General features: G+C 38.1%; 1 protein-coding gene across 1 annotated transcript in view; it reads right to left on the reverse strand.

Moving 5' to 3' along the window:
- Positions 1-21,292, reverse strand: part of LOC144783082 (acylamino-acid-releasing enzyme-like) — a 716,578-nt gene that overhangs the window by 619,547 nt on the left and 75,739 nt on the right. Inside the window, exon 3 of the mRNA XM_078662245.1 lies at positions 7,679-7,808. Coding sequence (XP_078518371.1) covers positions 7,679-7,808 — 130 coding nt within the window. The remainder of the gene's footprint in view (positions 1-7,678; positions 7,809-21,292) is intronic.

Raw genomic sequence — 21,292 nt, forward strand, 5'->3', positions numbered from 1 at the left:
GACCCAGAAACCAATGGGCCTTAATGACAGAACAGAATTTTCTTGTTATTTATGATTGAATTGCTCTGTACACCTACCTTGCTGTTAATGTGTGCGTTCCCAGTTATAAGACCATTGACACTGTTCAATTAGCACGTTTTTCACCTCACCTCCCTTTAGCTACATGGCTTAACCATTGGGTTTACAACCCCATAGACCCCGGTTCGAAACCACGAGTTTTTTCAAATTTCCAACATTTTTTTAATTGTTAATTTTTATTTTCAAACACCTTCCTTGTTTCCATTTACCTCAACACGGGTAACTAGCATTTTGATCATCCACTTAAGCACCAGAGTACAGTGACTCAACTAACCCACCCATCACCGAGACGCGTAGTCTTTTTACCATGTCCATCTACACGTCACCCACCACATGAGACCTCCCATTTGAATTTACTTAACGCGGCAAATGTAAACCTTTTGCCGGCAGCTTTCGGAGTCAAACATCGGACCCATGCACATAGCTGTTCAACTTCAGGTCAGTTCTTATTCCCTTAGCTACCCCAGTTAATCCACCGTATTCCTATAACCGCCATATTCTAACGAGAGCCCGTCCGCCCCTTTCTTTTAGATTTCGATATAACTTTCAACAAGAGGCACGTAAGTGACACGGCGGCTCATTTCAACTTTCACTGGTGCATGCACACACCACAAGTGTTTTTCTTTACGCACTTAACAATATTTTTTTTGACATGTTTATTGTTGCCCTTTGAACCTTCTGTGCACAATGACGAGCATGTTATAGCCAATGTATTCTATCTTATGATTTTTTGTATATAATCATCACCATTCTAACGTATGCTCATATCATTGCTTTTAGTGTCAATTCCCTGATGAAGGGCATATCTACAATGCCCGAAATGCATTGGACTCGTTTGTAAGACAGTGCTTGAATTTACAATGTTGAAAACAATCGTGAAATGATCAGAACAGTTTTTTGAAAACAAAGAACTTTATCATGAAATAAAAACAAACCACAATGAACTTTGAATGAAAGTTACTTTCTTGTTTCAAGGAAGGACAACCGTTTTGAGTGCCAACCAAGGGATGGGACTAGAGACCCTCTAGCCTCACGATCTAAGTACTTGGTTACATTTAAGCCATTTTTTAAATGTCCAGAAATTTTTTGGGTTATTATTTTCAGTTTAGTGTTTTGGCTATCATTTTTAAGTATTCTAGTCCTCTTGTTGTGGGGTAAAGTTGTACTTCTTGTTGTAAATATTGGTACATTTGGGCTGTTTGTCTTGATAGAATGGGTTTTAATTGTAAAATTGATTGCTCCATTCTTAACTCTTGGAAACTTTGTTCTTTTTGTATTGCTGTTAGTAGTTTGTGTAGTGTAGGAGTTGTTCGGCCAGTTGAAGATAGAAAGGCATTATGCCAACCCTCCACTGCGTTGTTTGTTTTGGCCTCTTTATTTAGGGTTGGTAGATATACATTTCACCAAGGAATTAGGAATTTAGGCTGTCGTCTGTGGCCTGACCGGTGTAGTCTCCCCACCCAGGTATCCTCAAAATATTCCAAAAGTGGAGCCAATTTTTGTTCATTTTGTGTATAAAAAGGACTTTCTATTAAAAGATTATAGTGTTCAGCCACATCGGTTATTGGCACGTATGCTAGGGCAATGAGCTGTTTGATTTGGTATGCAAATGTAATATTGGTTGCATATTCAACACTAAGTGTTATTTTTGCAGATTTCTCCATATACATTGGTTAAAATGGAAGTAACATCCTTGTATGGATGTGTGTGGATATATTTTAAGGATAGAATTTATCATTGCTTGTTCAAAGTCAATTATAATTTTTAGGGGAAAGAAGTCTCTTGTTTCTTCTTTGATTTTGTTTAATATTTCTGTGTATGTAGAAGTTTGTTTGTTTGGTAACAAACAATAGATGAATGGTATGGAGGTATTGTGGAATTGCCCATGTATAGTATATAATTGATAGAATGGTTTAGGGCATATGCTAAAAGTGCCATCCATCATCCATGTTTGACTATCAGTTAATTTTTTTAGGTTGGTGTTTGTTGCAAACATTATTATCCTTTTATCTTTGTTGTTGTTGTCGTAGAAGATAAAAGGTTCATCATTATGTGTTATGGTAAGCTCAGGTGGAATTATGACCCCTTCAAAAGTTTTAGGTGTTGCTATTGTTGGTATACTTGATTTTTTGGTTCTAGCAATAGTTCTTTTTATAGCAGCTATAGTTGGTAACTGACCTCTTGCCTCTCTAGGTACTCTAGGTATTAATTCCTTAAGTATTACACTAGTTGGTAAGTCAGTGGTTTTGCTTAATTCCTTAATATTGTCTAGAGTAGATCTAACCTCTATTTCAGAGGTGTTAGGTGGATGATTATGTTCAGTAGTATTAATCACACGTGTTTCTCTGGTTGTTGCACGACCATAGCATTTGTTAGAATAATACTTAGTACATTTCCAGTTAACTTTAAGGTCTTTTTGTTTTTCCTGAGTATAAGTATACCCCATATAGCATAACAAAAAATTCCCTTTCTGAGATGAGAAAAATCTTGCATCTTCTGTCATTGTTGGTTTCTTAAATCTAGAAAAGGTGTATTAAATATTATTAGAAATAGTCATATTATTAGAAGAGAAAAAAAATAAGTATGTAACATTTGTGGGTAATTACCTATTCAAAAGTAGTAGATTTTCAAAGGAGATCTTTTTGTTGATTGATGCTTTAATAGATTGTAGTGGTCTGTGGAAAGAAAATGCAGCATATTTTAGTGAATGTTTATATGTGTATTTTTATAACACATTTGCTAAGGTACTATGTTTTAATATGAAAACGTTTGCAACATTTAATCTGATGTATATATCATTTAAAAAAATACCTGTTTTAAATATACAAACAGTTAAATATTAACATTGTGAGTCTTTAAAAAACAAATATTAGTACTTGGGCATGTTTTCTATGCTTACCTAGTTTTAATTTTTAGTTGTTGATGGTAGAATGTTTGTTGTTATGTTGCAGCTTTAATTAGTAAAGGTATCTGTGGAAAAAAGTAATGGTATGATGAATCTTTAGTTTAGTTTTTATAATAGAAGTAACATTTTTTTAAACAAGCATTTCACATTTTACGTCTTTGAAAACTGTGTTTAATAAAAAACAATAATTAGACATTTAATTAGGAATTAATGAGTTAGTTATAACATTTTTACTATTGATTTAGCATTTATTTAGTGTTTAAAGAGGAATGTTAATAAACTTACTTTTCAACTTTGTTGTTGTACTTTTCTAGAAAATGTTCATCTGTTTGTTAACCTTGAATCTGTTTAGGAAATATGTAGTGATAGATAGAAAAGCAGTTATAGATATTTACAATGAACTGCAGGTTGCACATAATGTAACATTTTATACAGACACATAACATTACTTACTTTTAGTTGATTTGTAGTATATTCGTATGAGAACAATCTTTAGGGTAGTAGAAATAAGTGCAGTTTTCCTTGAAGCTGAATAATTTCTCCTGGTTTTTGAGTCTTAATTGTAGCTCTTTATATAGGGTATGTTTAATTAGTGTTAGTTTGTGATTGGTTAGAAACCTAGAAAACAGTTCCTATTGGTTAGTTTGATTTTTTTTCATTTAAATAGTTTAGTTTGCTGAATGTGAAATGTTTATTCAGAGAGTTTGTGTATTAGTAAGTATTTTAAACATAATATAATTAAATCGTATAGCTTTAAAACATTTATAATATTAAAACAAAATGTGCATATATAACAAAAGTAATTTTTAATTGTTACATAGATTTAGTAATTTATTAATTTTTTTTTAGAGAGATACAATTATTTAATAGTGTTTATTATGTAAATACTAGTTATATGGGTATAATATTAATTTATTTAATGTGTATAATGTTTCTAGAAACTGTAAGAATAATTTAAAAAAGTCGATATTTAGGTAATGTCTATATTATTGATGTCTATATTTTGGTAATCGATGTTTTTGTATTGTGGTATATATATTATTGACTGTCGATATTTAGTATTTCGATATAAGTGTGATCGAAATTAGTTTACTCGAGATTTTTGTATATCGATATAGTGAGATCGATGTTTTAGTAAATTTATAAATAAGTATAGGGTGTCGATGTAATTGTAATCTATATTTAAGACACGATATTTGTGTAGGTCGATTTTAGTGAAATCGAAATTTTGTCAGTGATTCGGATAGGGTATTTTTTTTCTATATTAGAATGGATGCCAGGAATCCAATAATCTGAAAAATAGGCAGGAGAGGAAACGTTAATAAACTGTCAACCGCCGGGTAATCAGCTGTTGAATGCAGCGTTGCTAGGGAACCTCTGCAAGCTTGAACAATCAGGAAGTGCCTAGCGTGTTATGGGTCATTGCTAAGGGTCTCTCCTCTAATGGGAGCCCTTCGACGACTTCCTCGTTTGTTTCCTCCTTTTTAAAAAAAAAATGTTTTACTTAATATTGGGCTTGGAGTTAACGTGCGCTAAGAGGGGGACCGAAGGCACGACGGTGGCGCGGACCGCACTCTGTAAATTGGAGCTGCGATAAGCGTCCGCACTGCGCCCTGTATGCGAGATGGGCCCAACCGAATATCTCTTACAGCGTCAAGGGGAAGGAGAGAGGGTGTTCTCTTGGGCAGAAAAAGTAAAAGCGACACGAGTGGTCACAAGGCGCAGCCTTAAAATGAAGGTACCTGAGCATTCATAATATAAGTAAGGTGGTTAGATTAATATTTTTAGAAAGGTGTGAAAGCGGGTCGTGAGCAGCAGCCCACAGGGGAAAAGTTATCTGAAGCATTAGGAACGCGCAAATGAGCGGGAGTAGACCTTGACAAGACAAGTAAAGGCACATGGTAAAAACAGGAAGGGGTGAGAGAACACTACTGACCTCCCATCACAATTTGCCCCTTAGCATTATGGTTGATGCAGTTTGTAGTGCATGCTTACTTGGTATTTTGCTGGAGCGTTCCATCAAAGTTGGTGCAGGTTAGTGCTGTACCACTCTAGACACATGTGTTTCTGGATTAGATCCTTCATCAGTAGAGATAAACATAAAAACGATTTTCATCTGGGGTGGCTGAGCAGGCTGCCAACATTCTTACAGGTCTCAGTACCTCTCACAAGAACACAGGTGCATCTCCACAAGCTCGTCAGCTCAATGGCTCAAGGGAGCCTTTTCAAACAGGAAGGGGTGGGAGCACACTACTGACCTCCCAGCACAGTTCGCCCCTTAGCATTATGGTAAATGCAGTTTGTAGTGCATGCTTACTTGGTATTTTGCTGGAGTGTTCCACCAAAGTTGGTGCAGGTTAGTGCTCTACATCTCTAAACACATGTGTTTCTGGATTATATCCTTCATCAGCAGAGATAAACAAAAAAACGATATTCATCTGGGGTGGCTGAGCAGGCTGCCACAATTCTTACAGGTCTCAGTACCTCTCACAGGCGCACAGGTGCATCTCCACAAGCTCGTCAGCTCAATGGCTCGAGGGAGCCTTTTCAAACAGGAAGGGGTGGGAGCACACCACATGGTAAAAACAGTCAGAGAGGGTATAAATCGGCAAAAAGTCAGAAAAAAAGATATAAATGGGTACTAGAAGGTAAAATGAGCCATACAGTGACAGAGCATAGGAAGAAAACAACTTATCTGTCTTGAAGCCGCATTTAAAATATGCTGATCTCTTTGCTGCTGTTGCCAAGTTACACTTCTTTATTCTAGAGCTTTGCTTTATGGTGTAACTTTTACGTGGCTGTACTTGAAGTTGCATTAAAAAAATAATGCATAATGGTAGCCTCTGGTCTGGTAATGAAATTGCCCTATCTAAATGTTATAAATCTACATATGAAGGTGGTATCACTGCTCTGCACACTGTTTCTTACTACTGAGCCTCACACCTAATTATTATCAATGAATGGTGTTTTGACAACACAGGAGAGCCTGCTTTTGCATTAGAGAGAGGAGTAATGAAAGAAACATCCCTTTTATATTTGCCTTACGGAGGAGCTCCACCAAGGTCTCTTCCCCTAGCCCCAACGGCCCTTAGATTTGAAGGGACACTCTCAGAGCTTGACTAAAGTGACCCCTGTGTTTTGGGGCCGTTTGAGACAGGTGTCTGATTTACAAGGTTCAGAAGTTCTGGGATACCATATGTATCTCTAAATGGGAAACATTATGTCTGGTCTGGTGCTAAAATCCTCTGCAGACTTACAGGGAGAGTATGATCTACACCGTAGTCCGTTTTTAAAATATTTACAACTCCGGCATGTCCTTATGCTCTTCATAGTAGATCTAGACTGTAGCCCAATAGAAGCTAAAATCCTACTTGACAAGCTAGCTGTTCATAAGATATCTCACATGTACCGCTCATTAGTGATTAATTCAAAAGACACATTTGACCAATTACAAGTGGCATTAGCGGGAACAAGGGACCCCCAAAGGATGGTCATTGGAGAGAGGTTCAAGTCTCCTCCGAGAAGCAGCAATTGTTTCCCAATTTACACTCATCCAACTGAAATACTTAAGAGTCTACTATACGCTGGAAAGGTTATGGCGAATGGGGGACCATAGCTTTGTCCAGCTGTCCAAGATGTGGGGCCTTGGAGGCGGACATGCTACATACTGTTTGGGTTTGTGAACAACTACTTCTCTTCTCAGAGGAGGTGCTTACATGCTTGGGCGAGTGCTCGGATGAAGATTGCCCAGGGATCCCAAATTCACTCTCCTCTATGTCACAACAGACATGGACAGTAATAGATATCAGGCAATTGTGATGAGACTGGGATTCATTGTGGCCAAGAGGGACATTGCTAAAGCATGGAAAAGTGCAGACCCTCAGACCTTGGAAGGATGGAAAATGGAATTAGACAGTTGTATGAGCATGGAAATTTGGACCGAGTGGTGCATATACAGAGGAATTCTCATCGAAGAATGTGGAGACGCGCTCTTGTTTCCGGATGACGAAATTGGAACCTATGAAGGATCTGTGGCAGCTTGAAAACTGGGGAGGCGAGGGTGGGGGCGGTTAATGGTGGAGCAATTAGCTTTTACTATGCGACCACTAGGCTGCTTTAGGTGTTGAGATTATGCTGTGTATTTATGTAGTTCTTTTGTGACTGTGGCCTTGTTCTTTTTTCATACGTCTGAGATAAAACAAATCTATAAAACATTGCATAGAGACAAATATGCTTAATGCAAAAAGGTCAAACAATCATAGAAACCAAGTTGGACAACCACTATCTTTTGATCAGAGTTTGGTATACATCTGTCTGCCTGTTTTTGCTGTGCATGTCTGCAGAAATTCAGACAGAGTTTGAACAGAAAATGCAATTTTAGGGACCAAGTCAATATAATTCATATAGAACATTAACAGCAAGTCAAATATTTCAAGAAGGGCCTATTCTTAGAAAACTTTGACAACTATTTTCTAAGTTGCTTTTTACTTATAGCTAATCCAGTATACAAAATTAAATAAAATAGAATTTCACCTTTTTCACTACTAAACCAGGGTTATTCATATAAATAGCACTATGGTCATTGTTTACTAGACATGCACACACTGTTGGGATCTTTAACAATCTTGAATCCAACTGCACTGTTAATATCAGCACAGCGATGGATGGCAGCATGGTGAGCAGCTACATACATACCGGTGTAGATATTGCAGTATTTTCCTCCATACTGAGTTATTACTTCAGGCCCGATACATGCATTACACAGGGATGGGAACTGGATGGTTTCCCTGTACAAGTCTGCTATCTCCATGGGATTTTGCAAAACCTGCACAGAAAAAAGTTGTCAATGTAGAAGATCACCTTTGGCAAACAAGTGACACAACAAAACAAACCTGTGTTTCAATCTGCCAACCTCTGCCAGGTTCCCATCATCTCATAAAACAGAACTTTTTCTTACATGTGTGTATGTACTGAGCGCAGTTTATGACCACGGTGTCAACAGTGCTGAACAGACCCATCGCCATTAGCCGCAGAAAATTAGAGAAGGTGTGAATTACATTTAACATACAGAAGTGTTAAACACAGTCTCTACTGTTAGGCTTGAGATCCCCGGACGTTCACAATTAGATAATCAGAGACACAGAAAGCAAATAATCAAGCTAAAACAGGAAATTGTGCTCAATGTGCCACTGGAAAAAAACTAGACCCAAATGACTAGGCCCAATCAGGGCAAAACCAGTCTTGGATTGCTTGTGTTCCAGTTCAGGGAGGATCTGGAATGACAGATCAGTGTGGATTTATTTCTATTGGAGCACGGTCAAAACTAATTTGCATATGGCTAGGTCCAAACTGATGTGGCATGGTGGAAAAAAGAACAATGGGTTGGAATACTACCCAAGCGCTGGGTAAAGGTTAGACAAACTGCAAGCATTGCTCTCGTCACCTTTTATGTGCTTGAATTATACGCTGACCCTGTAACAACTGGTCCAATTCTATTCAATTTCCCCTGCCTTCTAGGAACACAATCGGCCCCAAATACACAAACATTTATCACCTTCTTAAATGTGCTAAATGTTCTGAGGGCTTTTTCTCTTGCACTTTGTTGCGCAGAAGGGGACCAAGAAGCAGCAAGAGGGAAGCTTTTTTTGTCTCAGCCCATGCTATAATATGCAGAAAGACAGTGGACTGGCACTGCAGCTATCTGCTAGCCCTGTAGCTCCACTGGTGGGTGCATGTCTGGTGTCACCTGGTGAGTAATTATTGGGTCTGGAGGTTGAGGATCTAATAATTAAGGCCCGGAAACACTGCAAAACCTATATGTACCTAGAGCGGACCACTCATAAGGGCTACTCATAATTAGGGCCTGAGTGCTCATGGAGAATGAAGATACGTAGTAGAATATGGCGACTAGAATAAAAATATTTTTTGCTTCTTAAACTCACTCTAATGTACTTTAGAGGGGTATCAGGATATAGGATATTACTAGTTTTGATTTTGATAAGATTTCTCTTTTCACATGAACTTCAAATTAAATCTGGTGGTTGTAGACTAATCTGTGTGTACCTTCTCTGAGGAACAAGTTAAGGCTGAAGCCAAAGTCAGTATTTTTGCTCCCCTCAGTTATTGCGGCACAGTGTTTAATCTATCTGTTATCTGCATTAAGCGGATATTGCTACAAGAAAGACACTGACATTTAATTTGCCTTTTCATGAGTAAAACAGAGAAGTAGTCAAGAGCATTTAAAAAAGATTCATGAATAGTAATTAAGCCCTCTTATGAAGGAAGACAAGGGACTGCAGTGGTGATGGAGCAAGGTTTCGTGAGTAAAGGAACTTGCTTGAATTCAATCATCTCGAAATAACATGTAACAAATTAACCAACATGTTTTGCAAATACTAATAATTGCGCCACATGACATTTACTTTTTGTAGGGGAAGCGTGCCTATGTGCTTTACTAATCAGTAACCCGAGTGTCTTAATTTGGCTGCCAAAAACGCGGGAACTCTTCTGCGCATGCGTCTACTCCATCTACGTGGTATGATGTCCTTTGCTTTTGGTGAGAATTCTTTGCAGCTGCGCATTAGACACAGCTTCTGCCCCTACTCCTAACATAGAAAACGAAGCCCTGCAAAAAATCCTTCATAAGGAATTGAGGTCCTGCATGTTTAAGACCTTAAGTCAGATCATGTCCTCTAAAAGGTCCCTCCCTCATGAGGACAAAATCTCAGAAAATCTAAACCTCTACTCTGACAAGATCACTAAATTAAGGGGTAAAAAAACTTTAAAAATGTAAAAACATTGATAAGAGCAATACAGGAGGTCCAAGCACCTCATCAATTCAGGGAGGTCTTAGCACCTCAACTTCTAATGGAGGTCCTCGCACCTCAAACTCCCAAGGTGTCCCTATCGGCACAACTTATCTGGGTGTCCTTAGTGGCACAACTTATCTGGGTGTCCTTAGTGGCACAACTTATCTGGGTGTCCTTAGCGGCACAAAACATCTGGGTGTCCCTAGCGGCACAAAATATCATAATGCTCTTTACAATATGGGAGATAACGAATCTAATGATATAGAATCCTCAGACACACCTGATGAGCATGTCCTTGATCTTGATGAAGGTGATCAAGAATTTTACAATCCATAAGAGGAACTCCCATCATCCTCTAAGGACATTATCCTTGACCCTTTAGGGGAAGAAATGTTTTTCCCATTAAATCTGAAACACCCAAGAAGTTCTGAGTGGTTCCCTCAGGACCACATCACAAAATTCATTAAAAATGGATAAGAAACCTCTTAGAAAGGGGCACTCGTAACATCCTTAGAGCTGAATGCTCTAGACCTACTACTGAGGATAAAAGCTGACCCTGAACACATTAAGTTCCTATTCAAACTTTTGACGTGATCCAAGAAAAGGGATGGAAAAATCCCTGAAAAGGTGCCAAGACCGTCTTCTCAACGTACTGGGACCATTAGCCAGAATCCAAATTCCGCAGAAGACAGCCACATCAGGCATCCCTCTCAACACCAATCTCATCAGGGGATGGAGCCAGAGAGCATTAATTCTACTGGGTAATGCCAACGCTAGCATTAATGCAGAAAGACAAAGAATCATTTTGACTAAAATAAATCCAAAACTAACTGACATGGCGAATAAAGAACCCTCGCAAAACCCAAAAGGTTTACTCTTTAGAGAAGACCTCAATAAATCCTTGGGGAAATACGTCTCCACTTTCACCACCCTGGATCAGGCACAGCAAAATATGCGCTGAGTTTTTCAATCCTAACCTTTTATGGCGGGCCTCAATTCTATCCCCAGAGAATTAGAGGCCAACGCATCAGAGGATTTAGATCCTGTGGAACCTTCATCTCAAACAACCCTTAAAGTGAGAACTCTCTCTCCTCTCCCTTCTCTTTCTTTCCCCCAAAAAGTGGGTGGCAGACTCAAATACTTCCTTCACAATTGGATATTGATCACTCAAGATCCTTGGTTCTTAAACACTGTCACTGTTATACCTTTACAAACTTCATTCCCAAAAAACAGGCCTCTCTCTCCAGAGCAACAAAAAATAATAGAGGATGAGATTTCCTCTATGCTTCAGAGAGGAGACATAATAGAGGTCCCATTAGAAACTTTAAGATTTATAAGAACACTCTTTCTTGTAAAAAAGAAAGACAAAGATTGGATACCTGTCATGAACTTAAGAGAACTAAACAAATATTTGGTTTACAGACACTTCAAGATGAAGGGCATCCATCTCTTTAGGCATTTACCTCTAGAGGGAGACTGGCTAGTCAAACTAGACCTAAAGGATGCTTACCTCCCAACTCCTATGGCCGAATCCCACCAACCCTTTCTTCAATTTGTCTAGGAAAAATCACCTTTACTAATTTCAGGCTCTTCCCTTCGGACTCTCCTCTTTCCCTTGGTGTTTCACCAAGGTCATGAGAGCTGTTGCCTCATCTCTAAAAATAAGGGGCATTAGGGGCATTTACTTAGATGACATTCTTATACTGTCTCAAGAGCCTTCACAACTAGCCAAAGACCTGAAGACTGTGATGGATCTCCTAGAAAGTTTAGGATTCATCCTAAACAAAGATACATCAATTCTGTCCCCTTCCAGATCTCTGGAGTTTCTAGGTTTCACAGTAGACACATTGAACTGTCTCCTATTACTACCTTTAAAAAAGATTACCAAAATCAGGAAGGAAAGAAGACACGTCCTGAAACAGCAAGACCTTATCTCTGAGAGAGCTAGCCAGGCTTCTGAGTCTCCTCTCCTCCTCCATCCAAGCCATCTTTCCCGGTCCCCTCAACTATCGGGCCCTCTAAATGGTAAAGGCGAGAGCCCTAAGAACTGGCCTCTGGTACGGAGATCGGATCTGTCTGGATCAAGAAGCCAAATCGGAAGTAGCCTGGTGGCTCGAGAACCTAGAAGCTTGGAATGGAAAAGCAATCTTTGGTTCAAAACCAGAGTTTGTTTTAGAATCAGATTCAAGCCTTCATGGATGGGGAGCTTGCCTTCTCAATCAGAACACTGGTGGTATCTGGTCACAAGAGGAATCATCCCACCACATAAATTATTTAGAACCAACAGCTGGGCTTTACGCCCTCATGAGCGCACCAAATCTGCGGACCTCTCGAATCTAGCAAAGAAACTTTGGATGTTCTGTCTGGAACATAAGATCGCTCTTCTGTCTGGAACATAAGATCGCTCTCAAAGCGGAATACTCTGCAGACTGGAACTCAAGATTCCTGTTAGATCACTGCAATTAGAAACTAAAGGTTTCCGTGTTCAGTACCCTAAACAAGATCTGGGGCCCTCTAGCGATAGACCTATTTGCGAGCAGACTAACCTTTCAACTGGAGAACAACTTCAGCTAGGTGCCCGACCCGAGTGCTCTAGCAGTCAAAACCTTACTACAATCTTGGAAAGGAGCCAAGGTGTACACATTCCCTCCCTTTGCCATGATTCAGAGAGTTCTTCAGATAGTGAGACAGGATCAGTGCTTCCTTGTCCTAATATCTCCTGTTTGGCCATCCCAAGCATGGTTCCCCACCACTCTAGAACTAGCTTGCAAACCCCCTTCTTAATTCCTACCCTAGAGAATGTTCTCGCAGACGTAGATGGAGGAGTTCACCCCCTAATTCAGAACAGGAGTTTAACCCTTCTTGCCTGGAGACTGTCAGGAGATCCAATGAAATCTCAGGACTTTCGGCTACGGCTGTAACTCTCCTCAGAGAGTCTTGGGCCCCAGACACTCACTACAGATATAACAACATATGGAGAATCTGGGTACGTTGGTGCCTGGAAAGGAACCTGGATTCCTTGGAAGCACCTATTGTTGACATAGTTAACTATCAATTGCTGTAGATAGGCTATTTCTGCTGGTCATGGCCTTGTCAATGGTAAAATGGTAGGTAAGAATGTCATTGTTTGTAGAGTGATGAAAAGCATTTGTTTAAGAAGACCTCCTAAACCTAAATATGAAAGTCTTTGGGATGTCAAACTGATCCTTGATCTTTTCAATAACTGGCCTGTAATACTCTCTCAATAAAAAAAAAAAACCCCAAAAAAAACTTTCCATTAAGCTGGCTACTCTACTATGCCTTATTCTCGTGCAGAAGGGTCTCTGATGTCAAAGCCCTGGAGATTACAAATAGATCTTTTAACATGTTCGGAGTCCAATTTGAGATTTATAGAAGAACAAAGACTATGTCTGATTCAATATTTTACCCACGTTTTGATTTATGTCTAAAACTTTGCGTTGTGGACTGCTTGAGAGAGTATGGTCGCAGAATGTTTGCTCTTCGCCCCAGGATGTTAACCAATTACTTATATCCTTTGTTAAACCCCACAAAGGCATAACCTCGACCTCTATTGCTAGATGGGTTAAGACTGTTATGAGTTTAGCAGGTATTGACTTAAAGACATTTCAAGCTCACTCCCTTAGAGGGGTGCTATAGCCAGTAAATCTCTTTGGTCTGGAGGTGAGTTGGACGACATTCTCAAAGCTGCTGACTGGTCAAATGATAGCACCTTTGCACGTCATTATTGCAAGCCTATTGAACATATGTCTGATGTTGTTTTACAAAGCTACCAACATGCATAATGTAGCCTTCGTTCTTGTAATGAAATTGTTATTCTCATATTAACATGACTAGAAAGTCTGGATTTCATTAAAGACACAGAGGCTGACATTATCCCTCCCATCCCACCCCTTGGTGGACTTACAATGAGTTAATGCTGTTTTGTTACAGTTTATTACTGTGCTTTTTATTAACAGTACTTGCTTCATCTCTTGTTCCTTTTAGCTTGATAAGCTTGACACTATTTTTTACATTCAAGAGAGATTTACTTCTTTCTTTTTTCAGGTAACGCTCCTTAACTGTGTGTCGTCTGGACTATGGTTCTACCTTCATTCTTCCTTCTCCTTCATCCTGCTCATCAGAAGATCGTTTTGATGTTTCAAGTTTCATGAACTTATTTTCCTCCACATTTAAAGAAGGCAGATTGTTGATGGCTCATGCCTTTCATGTGTTGCTATTGTTCTATTCTGGAACCTTTTAATATTGTGAGTTAAACGGCTGCTTGGACTGCATTAAAGGAATAATGCATAATGTCAGCCTTCGTGTCTTTAATGAAATCCAGATCCTCTAGTCATGTTAATATGAGAATCACAATTCTTTGCAGCTGCGCATTAGTGCCTAATATGGCCGCTTTAAACCTCACATGCTAATGCATATGTTTTTGCTGGAACTAAATCCAGCATGTTTTGCTAATCTATTAATGCTATAGTTAAAATAAAATAATGGGATTAGAGTAGGAATAAGTGGTATGCAGTGCATTCATTTATTTTCGCATTCTACCATGTCCTTCTTTGACTTTATTATCAGCTCGTATTTGGGCCTGAAGGGTATCTGAAACTTCATTTTGGATTTGCTGCACGTGCACACTCGAACTCTGAAAACCTTGAAGTCCTGGCATTGAATGTCTGCCAAGTTCCATCTTACCCGCAATGTGCCTGAGAACCTCACCCCTTGACCCGGAAAAAGGAAGAAAAAGCAAACAAAAATGTATACATTGTATATGAAATGAAATGAATATTGCTGGGTGGAATAAAAGCTTGGGAAACTAAATTATGGGCGGGAATATAGATCACTTAAATGAAAGGAAAACAACTTCATACTAGTATGGTGTGATGACCTATCCCCGTCCTACTGACCAATCAAATAAAGGGGATACACAGAATTTGCAACATTTGCGGGGTGGTACATACCCTGGAAAATGGTATAACTAAGGTAGGCTTAGTCAGTTAGTTTGTCCAACTTGTCACAGTCCTGTCTCTGACCCAACGTATGCTGAAGAAGATCGTGGATGCCACAGAGCTCAGAGGGCTGGCCGAGCACTCTGAAAGAAGATTCAGGAGAAGACTCTGTCCATTAGATGGGGAACGAGAGTAGTGGGGTGCAATGCTGGTGTTGCACTTAGCGGAGGGTACCTGTCCTGTCCTGACCTGTTGGCACCTTATTAGTCGGGAGCGCATCTCTTTGTCCAGCCCTTGGCCAGGGATTGGTCCTTACACCATTCTAGGTAAATATCTGTGTGGTATGTCCTTGTACCGTTTCCCTTTCTCACCCTTCCCAGGTACCAATGTCTAGAAATACTACTAAGTCTCTAAAGATTCTTATTTTGATCATTATATTTCTCCTTGAGAAGTTGGTGACTAATGTATGTTGGTATTTGACTCACAAAATATTGCATAGATAAAGTGTTTAAAACTTTCCTGAGTCTGTGGTTATTCCATGAAATAAGGTAAATTGTTATTTTTATATCTACTATTCTAACTGCCTGATCCGTTGGCCTAAGAAATTAAACTTTTAGAAGTGACAAGGAATTGGTAAGTCATGGTGTACAGGTATAAATCATAATAAGGTAAATAGACTCCTGATCGGCAGGAAATAGATTACCGGTTTATAATGTGAATGTTTATGGGCCCAGCTGAGTATGGTGTTTTAGAAATATCCTAAACTGGTAATCTCGCGCCATTAGTATTTTTCTTGGTAGCAAAGCTATGGTTAGGTTTTAGTTAAGATAGGTAGTTAGTTGCATTTTGATTTTATATTGATTGTATTTATTAACCAAAACCCGTTTGTATTGTTAAATGTTGTCTAGAATTCCCCGAGGATATTGAATAGCGGGTGGTAAATGGAAGCCACGCTGCAGTGAGGTTACTGGCCTTGATGAAGAAAGTGGGTAAAGTTAGGTAGAACTTGAAGCACTGGTTAGGGATTATTTCAGTATAAAAGTGAGAGTAATTGGTAGCACATGAGTTCGCTGGTGAAACTTTGGTCTTATATCACCTAGAAAGGGTAAGTCCGGAGGAGTAGCAGGTTCTTTGATGCTTGAGTGAAGAATAAGCGGAAGAGGTTTTACTCGTAGTGTGTGAAGGGTAAACTGAAAAGTTTTACTCGCCGTGAAAGAAATGTACTTTTCTTTGAAATTAGTCAATCAAGCACAGTAGCAAATGTTTCTATGTTGTTAATTAATGAAATGTGTCATTAAAATTGAAAGAAATTGAGTTTTCCTATTTCTTTGCAAAGGAGGGGTCAGTCGCGGGTGCTGCACTGATGTCACTGAGAGCCGCGCTGGGATTGGTTAAAGCAGGGGGTGTTTAGGTGAGGTAATTTTGTAAAGTAGGAGTGAGTGCAGAGAGCGAAACTCACGTCACAGGAAAGTCGCGCAAGCATTGGTTAACGCAGTTCTGTAAAACAAATGTTGATTGGTCATTGAAGTAAAAGACGCACTAGTATTGGAGAATCACAAAAGTAAAAGCTAACTTTAATTAGTCAACAAAATAGAAGTCCCGACAATAATAATAGATAGTGGAAGTTCTATGTGGAGACTAGAACCAATAATTATAGGGACTTGCCCAAAAGATACCTAAGTTTTGCCCACGAGCAATACATCAGAGGAAATACTCGTATAATGTATGGACGGAGGTGAAAAATATCACTTATGCCAAAAATTACAAATTATTTTAAAAAGGATAAACCCATTAAAACTAGAGAAGGGATTATAATTCCTCCCCGAAATCACCTGCATCATACATGATGATAGAAAGAGGCTACCACACTCGTGTGTGGTTAGAAAATTGGATAGAATACACTAAAAAGGATGGAGTATTAGCATTCCCAGAGTATGGAACATTTAATGGAAGAATTTTGCACAATTTGCGAAATCGCATGAATGAATTAGAACCCAGACCTAGATTAACGCAGTATGAAGCTTTAGAAGAGTGGGAGCATGATGCTTTTGAACGAGACAGACCTCGATGTAACAGGAACTTAAGTACATTTTATCATAGATTTCCCCGAGAGATAAGCAGATGAAACAATAGAGACAGGCTATGGTAGTGGATGGATTATATCCTGTATTTACCACAGAAGAACCGTCAGGAAGTAAATGTACAGAGAAAACAAACCATTTAGGGACTGGTAATGGGGATTTTGAAGACTAGTATCTTGAAGACCTTTTAATGAAAAATCCTTCACTGTATCAAGAAGAAACAAATAGAATCACTCCTAGCGCCCCGTTCCTAAAAACACCTTTAGTACAGCAAGTTATGCATGAGAATACTATAGAAAGGGCACTTCAAGAGAAAAAAAGAGAGGCAATAAATACAAATAGAAGTGAGTTAATACAGAAAATAACCCAATTGAATACAAGTCCTGAAGCGCTAACGATACCAGTAACTATAGGTCCTGTTGTTCCCTTATATGGAGATATGCATACTAGTCCTAAAACTCCCATTCTGACTACACCAATTATACAACCCAGAAAAGAAAATATAATAGTTGATGATCAAGCAAGTGAATGTGAGTCAGTGATTTCTCTAATGGATTTGCCTATAAGGGAGCCAATAAGTGATTAATTTAGAGAAAGTTACCCCTGGATGCTCTAGGAAAGTACAGATTGAAACGTCTACAGGAACCAAAAGTACCACTGTAGTAACCCCAGAAGAAATAGAAAGGTGGACACGAGAAATAGAGAAGCCACAATCACAGCAAAAGGTGTTAGACATCTTTAAATTAAAAGTAGAATTGGAAAAAATGGTGGCTTGAAATGTGGGACTAGAAAGATTACATTCTTTCAACTAAGAGGAATTATTATTCATATGCAGAAGCATCACGCAAAATACAAAAATATTTCATGAAAAATTAATGAATTTGACCTTAGAAATTGGAATTGACATAGGTAAATCTAAAGTATTGCAGAAGCCATATAGAGCTGAATTTTCTGATAAGAATTTAGAAAACATGAATGTGTCAGGAAGAAAATTACAGATTAAAGAATTATTGTCATTGTTATAAAAATGGGGAGATTTAGATAGATGGAAAGCTAGATGGACAAAGAAAAAGGAAGAAGCACAGGCAAATCAAACAACATCTGAGTATTTAATGAAAGAAACAGAAAAGGTTGAGAGGTTGTGTCCAATGAGAGAAGTTCCAGGAGGAGGTTATGTACATGTCCCGACAGGATATTTTATCATTTACAAATGACTTCCCAAAGCTTTGAGAAAAACCAGTAGAATGGTACAGGCAAGTTGAAAGGTTTGTGAAGGTTTTGAAAGTACTGCTAAAAGATTTAAATGGCTTGTTTGACATAGTTGTTCCAGCTGACTTATGGACAGAATGTAAAATTTCAGTAGATTAGCCTAACGATGAGTACCCAAGAGATGCAAAAACAGGAACTCCGTCAGACGAGGTGATGAAAAAATATCATCAGGTAATAACCTACTTGAAAGGAAAGTTTCCCCCAAAAGAAACAGATTGAATAAAAATAGACAGAACAACCCAAGAAAAGGATGAATCTGTACATGCATATTATGAGCGACTTTTACAGGTATTCAAACAGTATAGTGGGTTAGAAAACATTGATAATAAGGACATGACACATTTTATATATCGGTTTGTTTCTGGACTAAAGCCAGAGATATCACAGATGATTAAAGAGCATTAGTTGTGTTGGCAGGTAAACCTATGATGAAATCCTCAAGTATGCAAAGTACTGTGGGGATGAAATTGATAATAGACTAAAGAAATTAGAAGAAAAGGTAATTTGGGCTCAAGTAAAATTAGCTGAACAACAGGAAGTCCAGTTAAGTCAACAGGCAAATAATCAAGGAAGAGGGGAAGGCTCAAGGTGAAAGTAGTGGAGGCAAACTCAGAGGGAGAATGAGTAAAGAGGAGGCAAAGAAAAAGTTTCCCTGTCACGGGAGCGGAAAATTTGGGCATTGGAAAAACGAGTGTAAACTTATACAGAATAATAATGTCCAAACTCAAAATTTAAATCCACAGACGCAGAATGAGGTGTCAATGATGCAACCAGAACAGGTAATACAGAGTCAATTGCCACCTGCCCCATGCCAGATTTTCGGAGTCAAGCCAAGTACAGTGTGGACACCCCGGATTCCAAGAGGAAAGTGGCAAGAAAAATTTGGTAACATCACTGTTTCTTTTGCAGGACACATTTTTTAATGAGGAGACTTTATGATGGTGCCTGAGAGAGGGGGGAAGAGGAATCCGTAATTGGCGCATCCTTGCCCATAGATCAGTCAGGTGTATACATTGATGGTAAGGTTGAGGGAAATGACATCACCTTTTTATTGGACACTGGTGCTACCTGTTCTAATGTGAGAACAGCACACATCCCAGACCTACCCCTCTCGGGAGAAGCTATCCAAGTAGTGGGCGTTTCTAATAGGACTCCTATTACCGAACCAATGGAGCTATGTATTGGCAACTTTAAAGAAATGCACAAGTTTGTCCTTTGCGACTCTAGCCCTGTAAATTTGTTAGGAAGGGATTTATTGTGCAAAATGAATTGCACAATTTATTGCACACTTGATGGTGTTGCAATTCAGACTCCTGATGAAGACGGAGTGTACAAAATCATGTTAGCCAGACAAGGAGCTGTAGAGAACGCCAGATGAGCTTCCAGAAGAGATTAAAAATACCTTAAATCCTGATGTGTGGGATTTTACCAGAAAAGAAGTGGGTTTAATGGCAAATGTCGATCCAGTAAAAGTGACAGTAAAAGAAGGCGCAATCTACCCAAATACTCGACAATACAAAATGAGCCCAGAAATAAAAGCAGGTGTTGCCGCAGAAATTAAACGTTTCGTCAAACAAGGCATATTAAAAGAAATAATGAGTAGTCCCTGTATTTCACCTATAATTGGCATAAAGAAACCAAACTGCAAATATAGGGTGGTACAAGATTTACGTAAAATAAATTAAATTGTTGTACCATGTTGTCCAATAGTACCGAATTCAGCAGTGATCCTATATCAGATACCATGGAGTGTAGGATGTAATTGATTTTTGCCGTGCCTTTTTCTCCATTCCATTGCATCCAGACAGTCACTTTTTATTTTCATTCAAATATGATGAGCATATTTTTGTTTGTAATCGTGTTCCTCAAGGGTACACAGAAAGTCCATCGATCTTTAATGATATTCTGAAAAAATGTCTTGATGTCTGGTGTTGCCCAGACTGTCCGTCTTAGTGCAATGCATAGACGACTTATTGATTGCGTCTAAAAATCGAAATGATTGTATCGTGTTTCTATTGCATTATTGAATTACTTGGCTGACGGTGGACATAAAGTATCACCTGAGAAATTGCAATTTTGTACTACTTCGGACAAATATTTGGGACACCAGATAGAAAGAGGGTTCAGAAGAGTGACTTCAGAAAGAATCAAATTGATCAGAATCATGAAACCACCTCAGACCCAGAAAGAAATCAGGATGTTTCTTGGAGTTGTAGGGTATTGCAGGCAGTGGATAGTGTGATTCTCAGTACTTGCTAAACCACTGATACAAATGACAACGAAAACAGCAAGAGATCCAGTCGCATGGGATGATGAAAGCGGTGCACAGACATAATATCGACTCCAAAATATCGTCTGGACAGAATATCGAGTTTTAAATATCGTTTGGAGAAAATATCGACTAGACAGAATATCGACAGCCAAAATATCGTTTTTAAGGTAAGTGAAGTAATATCGACTGTAAATAATATAGACAGTGAAAATATCCAAGTATATAATCTAGATAGTAAAAAATATAGTTTTTTAAATAATATTTAATTATTTATAGTGTGTTTATGTTATAATATGTGTGAAAAGTGTCAATTTATTTTATTATTTTTTTTAATTATTTTTTTAATTATTGTGTAATTTAATTCTGTAGCGGGTTGTGGGTTTATAGGGGAATAGGGTGGGAAGTAATTTAATTATAATTAATTAAATATGTAAATTTATTAATTGGTAGTAATAATTAATTAATTGGTAATTAAATAATATATGTTAATTATTTAAAATTTAATTGGTAATTAATTTTATTTAATTGATTAATTGCTAATTATGTCAATTAAAATAATTTATTTTCTCTAGCGGGTTGTGGGTTTATAGGGGAATAGGGTGGGAAGTAATTTAATTATAATTAATTAAATATGTAAATTTATTAATTGGTAGTAATAATTAATTAATTGGTAATTAAATAATATATGTTAATTATTTAAAATTTAATTGGTAATTAATTTTATTTAATTGATTAATTGCTAATTATGTCAATTAAAATAATTTATTTTCTCTAGCGGGTTGTGGGTTTATAGGGGAATAGGGTGGGAAGTAATTTAATTATAATTAATTAAATATGTAAATTTATTAATTGGTAGTAATAATTAATTAATTGGTAATTAAATAATATATGTTAATTATTTAAAATTTAATTGGTAATTA

The sequence above is a fragment of the Lissotriton helveticus genome, chromosome 9 (assembly GCF_964261635.1).
Source record: "Lissotriton helveticus chromosome 9, aLisHel1.1, whole genome shotgun sequence".
In the NCBI taxonomy this organism is placed as follows: domain Eukaryota; kingdom Metazoa; phylum Chordata; class Amphibia; order Caudata; family Salamandridae; genus Lissotriton; species Lissotriton helveticus.